General features: G+C 41.4%; 1 protein-coding gene across 1 annotated transcript in view; it reads right to left on the bottom strand.

Annotated features, from left to right (window-relative positions):
- Positions 1-1,899: 1,899 nt before the first annotated feature.
- The window catches only part of SND1 (staphylococcal nuclease and tudor domain containing 1), an 840,361-nt gene continuing 833,322 nt past the window's right edge, over positions 1,900-8,938 (bottom strand). The window contains exon 24 of the mRNA XM_077473541.1: positions 1,900-2,444. Coding sequence (XP_077329667.1) covers positions 2,379-2,444 — 66 coding nt within the window. The 3' untranslated portion in view covers positions 1,900-2,378. The remainder of the gene's footprint in view (positions 2,445-8,938) is intronic.

The following is an 8,938-nucleotide window of genomic DNA, read 5'->3' as shown; positions in this document are numbered from 1 at the left end:
TTGTCGCCTATGGGGATTTTTAAGTAGCGACGTTTGGCGCCATTCCACGAGCCTGTGCAATTTTGAAGAGTGACATGTTAGGTATCTATTTACTCAGTGTAACTTCATCTTTCACATTATGTAAAAATTGGGCTAACTTTACTGTGTTTTTTTTTTTTTTAAGCACAAAACTGTTTTTTTTTTTTCAAATACCGTGCGAGATAAAAAGTTGCAACGACCACCATTGTATTCTCCAGGGTGTTTGCTAAAAAAAATATATACTGTTTTGGGATTCTATGTAATTTTCTAGCAAATAAATGATGATTTTTACATGTAGGAGAGAAATGTCAGAATTGTCCTGGGAGCTCCAGAACGCCTGATGGCGCTCCCTGCATGTTGGGCCTCTGTACGTGGCCACACTGTGTAAAAGTCTCACACGTGGTATCGCCGTACTCGGGAGTAATAGCAGAATGTGTTTTGGGGTGTAATTTGTGGTATGCATATGCTGTGTGAGAAATAAACTGATATGACAATTTTGTGGAAAAAAAAAATCTTGATTTTGCAAAGAATTGTGGGAAAAAATTACAACTTCAAAAAACTCATCAGGCCTCTTACTAAATACCTTGGAATGTCTTTTTTCCAAAAAGAGGTCATTTGGGGGGTATTTGTACTTTTCTGGCATGTTAGGGTCTCAAGAATTGAAATAGGCCATCAGTACTTCAGGTGTGATCAATTTTCAGATATTGGCACCATAGCTTGTGGACTCTATAACTTTCACAAAGACCAAACATCCACCAATTTGTACTTATTTTTACCAAAGATATGTAGTAGTATAAATTTTGGCCAAAATTTATGAAAAAAAAATTACTAATCTGCTAAATTTTATAACAGAAACAAAGAAAAATTCATTTTTTTTATAGAATTTTCTGTATTTTTTCTTTTATAGCACATAAAATAAAAAACCGAGCGGTGATTAAATACCACCAAAAGAAAGCTCCATTTGTGTGAAAAAAAAAGGACAAAAATTTCATATAGGTCCAGTGTTGCACGACTGAGTAATTGTCATTCAAAATGTGAGAGCACCGAAAGCTGAAAATTGGTCTGGTTATTAAGGGTGTTTAAGTGCCCAGTGGTCAAGTTGTTAAATAGTTAAACATCCCTCATCTACACTCTGGAGTTCTTGCCTTTGATAAAAGAACGAAAAGATAGTTTGTTTCTACTTATTCAGGTAATAAAAATTGGCAGGCTGCCTGGATTTTTTTTCCCAGCTCTGAGAACTCTCTGCACTTGTTAGAAAGATCGTGACATGCGGTTTTGAAGATCGGGAAGGGAAAAAGATTGCGATTTTGATTCTTAACGATTACTCGTGCAGCTGTAGTGCGCAGTGGTAAAGCATGTTAGCACAACACAAAGGTGTAAAACCTGCCTCATTCACAATCTTTGTTGTTTGAACAGCTGCCTTGCTCCTTCTACAGAGAGCCAAATAAGCACATTTCAACATTTATTTATTTTTTGACTCCCATGACATGTACTATGCATCACTGGCTGTCTAGCAGAGGGACTGTCATGACCTGTGATACACATGTTTGGCAGTCAGCTAAACTGGTCAGTATACCTGATCGCTGCCACACCAGTCATATGAAGATGCTTTACTGCACTGTATGAAAAAAAAAACAAAAAAAAAAACAAGATTTTATATATATTAAAAAAAAAAATTGTATTTTGGGAACACTAGACTCAAGTGTCCTGACTAATCATATGCACATACTTTCTCCAGGTAAAGGAGCCAAATTTGTGTCCTGATGGGTACTTAAGATTTTTTTGTTATCTGGATTCCAGGGTGATCTGTACATGCTTTAATTAGGTGGGGCTCCATTAACTGAAGTCCTTACATCACAATAATTCACAATTTACAACATAAAGAATTTAATACGATGTACTTTATTGAGCCGTTAAATACACAAGACAAAACATATGACCCTGGACGTTGGATAAAGGAGGGGAAAATACTATTGGAAAAGGACAGATAAAACTTTGACAATCAACCGTTAGGATATGATTTCAGGACTCAGAACTGAATTACTGGAAAGTACAAAACTAAGTATCAGCCCGCATATATATGTATTTTGCTTTTTTTTTAAAAAAAAAGAAAAAAAAAAAACATGTAAAAATTAGCAGTTGATGTACAAACGGATTTTTTAGGAAATCTGCATGATACAAATGTTTGTCCAGGTTTAACCCTGTAAGCTCCCTCCAGTGTATATGGTGGTGTTGGCTGGAAACTCTCCTCTTAGATTAGAGGAGTGATTTGATATGTGCAAGTTGGAAAGCAGGCAGCAGAAATCTGGATGGCAGCAGAGAACAGGGTGGGCGTCGGTCATCTTTGGAATGGCATTTTTCTAGCGGTTGTATCCAAATTCATCTGCATCATCAGCTCTGAAATCACCATAGCGCCAAAGGTTCAGCTTAAAGAAAAAAAAAAAGAAAAATAATGAAATGCACACATATACATACACAGCAGATATAAAAGTCTACAATCCGTAAAATTAGTTTTGAGATGTAAAAAAAAAAAATCAGATCGAGATAAATCACTTTACCCTTTTTCCATCCTTAGGCCCCTTTCACATGGGTCGGATCTGTTTTTCTCAGGAGGGGACCTGTCCACTGATCCCTAGCTCAGTGGAGCGGGCAGATGACAAGTCTGTGTCTGCTCTCCTTATGCAGAGCGGACACAGACACAGCACATTCTGCTCTATGCGCAGTCGGAAGTAAACGGACCAGCTGTCTGTTTACATCCGACGGTCCTCCGATCTGATCAGCTGAAGGGGAACAGATACCCTTCCATTTATTTTTGCTGGAGCGGATTGGAGGTAGGCGAGTGTAAACAGACACAAGTCTGTTTACATCCGCTGCTCCATAGGAGAATGGAGGGTCCAATTGGGTTCACCTGAAAAACAGACATGCGAATCCGGTCAGACTACTTGTGTGAAAGGGGCCTAAATGTGACCTATAATAACTGCAATTCAATTAAAAACAAAATGTAATCTTCAAGGAGGGAAAAAATAAAAATCTTACAATTATGTGGTTGCAAGACAGTAAATTATCACACCCTTAACCACTTCAATACAGGGCACTTACACACCTTCCTGCCCAGGCCAATTTTCAGCTTTCAGTGATGCTGCACTTTGAATCACAATTGCGTGGTCATACAACACTGTACCCAAAACTAAATTTTTATCATTTTGTTCCCACATATAGAGCTTCCTTTTGGTGGTATTTGATCACCTCTGGCCTTTTCATTTTCTGCTAAATAAAAAAAAAAAAAAAGACCTAAAACTTTGAAAAAAAACTTTTTTTGTTACAAAACTTTGTAAATAAGTACGTTTCCGCCTTCACTGATGGGCACTAATGAGGTGGCACTGATGAGGTGGCACTGATGGGTACACATGGGTAGCACTGAAAGGCAGCACTGATAGGCACCACAGATGGGCACTTCTAGGTGGCACAGATGGTACGGATGGATGCCAATCAGTGCCAATGCCTGCCAATCAGTGACGCCCATTATGGGCACTGATTGGCATACGTCAGACTTTACCTAGATTGGTGTTGCGGTGTGTCATACTGACACAGCACAAAACTATCACCGCGATGTGTGCCCCCTGGGGCTTGCAGCGGCTTGATATCCTGGTGACGTCATATGATATTGAAACCACTTTGCCGCTGTCATTTTGCTATATGGCGGGTGGCAAGTGGTAAAAATGGTTGTAAAATATTTTTTTTTTCTTTCAAAAACATGGTATACTTGCCTGCTCTGTGCAATAATAATGCACAAATTGGCCAAGAACTTCCTCTTCTGCACCCCCCCCACCACTCTTGGCTCCTCCTCTTATACGTATGCCACCATAGGAAGCCGATTCCCATGGGGTCATGCGTGCAGGCATGATCCCAAGCTGGGCTGTGTGCATCCATTGACACACACACACAGCGCAGCTTGGCCCCACCCTCTGCTTACACGATTTAATTGAGAGCAGCAGAAGATGAAGGAGCTCTTGGTCCTGCGAACGCAGGGAGAGAGGAGAAAGCTGACACAGGGGGCACAGCACTGGATTGAGTGAGGACTTGAGGTGAGGGGGTGAAATTGGTACTGCAACATTATTTTTTTACCTTAGAGCAGGGAATGCACTAAAAGTTAAAAATGCCTAGCTTTTACAACCACTTTAAATTAATATTTTGTTGAAGCACCTTTTGATTTTTTTACAGCAATTTTCAATTGGATTCAAGTCTGGGCTCTGGCTGGGCCATTCCAAAACTTGGATTTACTTCAGGTGAATCAATTTGTCTGGCCTGGGAGGCTCCCGAGGGGCCTACACCAAAGCTCTTTTGGCCCTACTTCTATGGTTCTCAGGAGTGCAATTCGTTCTGCACTCCTGTGACCCAGCTTCAGCTGACAGCAGGCTTAAATCTGCTGTCATCTATTGTAACTCTCCGCTCCCACACACGCCATTTTTTTGGAGCAAAGAAAAGAACTGAGGGATCAGTGGTCTTTGTAGAGGTGGAAAGGCAAGGATGTAGCATTAGACCGATGCTGCATCCACCTAGGTGAGTATGTATGTTTGTTTATTTTTTACATTCCTGTGCTTCTATTTTAAAAGGGAACTGCAAGAATTTCTGGTTGTACGTCACAAAAATATCCTGTATCCTTTATATGGCTGAGCTGTGGGGTAGCGTGGTAAGACAGAAGCCTTTTCTTACTAAGAAAAACATCCAAGCCTAGCTACATTTTGCAAAAACCTACATTGTCTAAGAATGTGGGAAAATGTGTTATGGTCCTAAAGTCCATTTTTGACCATAATGCCCATCATACCCACAATGAAGCATGGTGGTGCCAGAATTATGCTTTGGGTCTGTCCTTCTTTAAGGGGAACTGGGTCTTTAGTCAAGGTGATTGGAATTATGTGGAATGACTTCACCAGAAGATCAAAGTTTTGCTAGAGCCTGGACCTGAATCCAATTGTAAAAGTGTGAGACGACCTGAAGAGGGCTGTGCACAGGAGATGTCCTCAAATCTGTCAGATTTTAGAGCGTTCTGCCATGCTGATAGACTCCTATCCCAATAGACTGAATGCCATAATAAAGTAAAAAGTTGTTTCAACAAAGTATTCATTTAAGCGTGTGCCTATTTATTACAGAAATTATTTATCTTGGGGTTCTGTGTATACATTCCGTACAGGCAATCTGACAGGAAGAGAGAATGAACTACCACAGCGCCATGGTAGTTAATTGAAAACTACAAGCCGACAGCCACAAAAGCTGCTGAACCTTGTAGTTTTCCCAGTCACAGAACACTGTGAATGAGTGACCCAGCCAGCTGGGTGGACGAAGCTCTGGACCATTCGTAACATGTTACACTCAGAATTATAGGTGTAACATGTTACGAAACATTACAAAATGATCGAGAGCATCTTGAGCCGACATTCAGGCCTACTGAGCAGAATCAATAGGCTGAATGATATATGCAAGTTCAAGTTGTCCAACCTGATCCTCCATGCAGGAGTGTAACTCAGATGATCGCTGCTCTTTTTTATAGCCTGGATTTTTGCAATAAATATTCCCCCAAGTACTGTTTTAAAGGCCTCCCATTTTCTAAGAGGGTCTTCATGTGAGGCATGAGCATGAAATAAATCATCAAGCCGGCGAGCAATACAGTCATGTGGTGTAAATACCTGAAGCCAAAAGTGTTGAGTTTCCAGGGCAGTCTAGGGAGGTCTGTCAGAAGGTGGACAACAAGCTGCACCACCAGTAGAGAGTGGTCAGATAACAACACCCCCCCCCCCCCCCTCCAAAGAGGTATTTAATTAGAAATCCAACCCGAGCATAAGAGAATTGCCCACACAGATGTCTATGTGAGATAACGATAGGTGCATTTTGGAGAAAAATTAGAAGAGTTTAGTTGTATAAAATTTAAAGCACCACCAGGTCCAGCAGGCAAACCTCAGACAGAAATCTACCCAGAACCCCAAGATCCCTCCAGGTGTTTAAATTGGGGGTGGTGATCTAGGATTGGGTCAAGATAACCATTAAAGTCAGTAATGGGAGATCAGGTTTGTCAACCAAGTATGTCATTAGGATTTTCAAGACTTCTCTTTAAAATTAGGGCGATGTGTGTATATATATATATATATATATATATATATATATACACACACACACACACATACATAAAAGCCAGCACTAAAGTAAAGTTGTAAAGTTTACAGTAAATTAACACAAACCTGCCCTCTGAGCCCACCTGAGAGTTAAATTCCTGGAATACCAAAGATTTGTGTACCAGAACACTGACACCCTGAGAGTATGAGGTGTGAGTGGAATGATACCCTTTGCACACTCAGGAGTAGTGTAAGCACCATGCTGCCTCTGGAGTCAGGTGAGTTTCTTGCAAACTTACTGCAGCTGGGTGGAACTTCCGAGGAATGTGGAGATCATAGTGTGCTTTAGAGGGCTATTCAAGAACCCAACATTCCATAATATTAAAGGTAACAACATTTAGGCAACAGTGTGGAATACATGAAAGGGGAGAACTGATATACAGCCACAGGGCTGTCTACCGACCACTAAATCTCCTGTGGGTGCCAAGCAGCCAGGGTGTAAAGTACGTAGCCAATTGGAGCCTGAGCAGGTTGCAGAGTCATAAAAAGGAGTCAACGTCAAAGTCAACACTAAAGTCACAAACTGAACAGCGCAACGTGGACTGAATGAAAGATCACTAGCTGTGGTACAGGGAGTAAGGAAGCCTGTAATGTCGAACAAATGTGCAAAAACCTGACCATACTGCCGTCTTGCAAATTTGTTCAGGAGTGGCACCAGCTCTTTTTGCCCAAGTGACTGCAGGCGCTCTGGTTGAATGTGTACAAATTCCAGATGGCGTGGACAAACACGTATGAGAGTATGATTCCAGGATGGATAATTTCAGCCATCTGGCTATTGATCCTTTATGCGGCATACACACGACTGGACTTTCCATCGGAATTAACTCTGATGGATTTTTTTTTTGAAGTGCCGACAGAGTTTTGCTGAAACGGACTTGCCTACACATGACCACACCAAAGTCTGGTCGTTTAGCGCATTGGGGTACGATGGGACTAGAAAAAGGAAATTCAATAGCCAGCAGCTGCCCTTGCGTTATTGTTGGTCCGTCAGACCTGCATACAGATGAACGGTTTTCTCAATAGGAACTGGTTCCGGCGGAAAGATTAGAAACATGTTCTATTTCTAAAGTCTGTCAGATATTGACCGAAAAGGTTCGATGAAGCCCACACACGATCGAATTGTCCGACTGATTAATTCTGTCTGAACTTTGCTGTCCAAAAGTCCGGTCATGTGTACACGTCTAAAGTCCTTTGTTCTATCTACGTAAAGTAACAAAATTCGTTTGACATCCAACATATGAAAAAAAGATTTGCTTCTCCCTCAGCGGGTTAGCACAGAAGGTTGGGAGAACAATATTTTGTGAACGATTATGCATTGAAGTTACATTCGGTAAGAATTTTGGGTCCGTCCTAAGGATAACTATTTGGAAACAGTGATAGGCAAGGTTCCATAATTGACATGACAGAGCGCGTGGCTCGCTTATCCTGCGTGCAGATGTAATGGCGATCAGGAAAATAGCTTTAAGAGTGAGACATCTGAGTGACGTTTCTTCCAGAGGTTTTTTTTTTTTTTTTTTTTAATACTGTTTTTTTATTAGTCTTCATCACATACAAAATACACTTGTTAATCTTATTACAAGTACAATTGCTTATACATTGCTGATACATTTATAAAGACAACGTTTTCTTTTCTCAAATTTTGTAAATATGTCACTCTTCCAGAGGTTTAAAAACGTACTCCCTGCTAGAGATTGCAGGATTACCAACAAGTCCCACTTTGGGAATTTTTTGATCGGTGCTGGCTTTGATCTTGTAAGAGCCTTTAAAAATCTAACTACCAGAGGTTCGGAGGCCACAGATTTTTCCAATACGACCGCTAGCGCGGCAAACTGTACTTTTGAAGGTACCGACTGCTAGTCCCTTATCTGACACCCCCTGCAAAAACTCCAAGATGGATACAAGTTTCTTTGGGTCTTGGGTAGATGACATGCACCATGAGTTATAGACTTTCCAGACTTTAAAATAGATGGTTCTGGTTACACTTTTTCTACTTGATAGCAACGTTGTAACCAGACTGTCTGAAAACCCCTTAAACTATGGGAGCTGCTACTCAGATGCCATGCTGCAAGGGACAGCCTGGCCACATCTGGGTGATTTACTGGACCTTGGGTTAGCAAATCTTGCCTGAGAGGTAGATGCCAACAAGACCTAGTCACCATACCCAGAACGGTTGAGAACCAGGCCCTCTTTGGCCAAAAGGGTGTAATTAGAATGACTGGTACCCCCTCCCGTTTAATCTTCTTTAACAGCAGTGGAATTAACTGGAATGGGTGGAAAGCATAACAGAGGTGAAATCTTGATGATGCACCAGGACATTTGTCCCTAGTGACCCATTGAGATTGTTCAGAGAAGTAAACTGAAGAACCTGAGCATTCTCCTTTGAGGCAAACAGATCCACCTCTGGCTGTTCCAATATATTGGAAATTATCACAAAGACCTCCGGATTCAGAGACCACTCTGCTTCCTGAATGGGGTACCTGCTTAGAACATCTGCCACTCTGTTCAGGGTCCCCTCTAGGTGGGTTGCCAAGGATAGAAAATGCTTCTCTGCCCATAGAGGAGTCTGTTTAGATAAGCCACAGCTGCGACATTGTCTGTCAACACTTGAACGTGGCAATACTAGATCCTGAGTGGATATCACTAGGATTAAAGCGATCGGCATTTAACTCTCTCCAATTTGAGGCCCTTATCACCTCCTCCTTGGCCCAGCTTGCTTTGGCAAAATTTTCTTTTAAGTGGGCCCCCCATCCCCA

Source organism: Lithobates pipiens, unplaced genomic scaffold (assembly GCF_037356315.1).
Source record: "Lithobates pipiens isolate NorthernLeopardFrog02 unplaced genomic scaffold, aLitPip1_a1.2 Scaffold_8, whole genome shotgun sequence".
Classification (NCBI taxonomy): Eukaryota; Metazoa; Chordata; class Amphibia; order Anura; family Ranidae; genus Lithobates; species Lithobates pipiens.
Note: the sequence above shows the minus strand (reverse complement) of the source record. Positions and strands in the feature narration are given on the sequence as shown.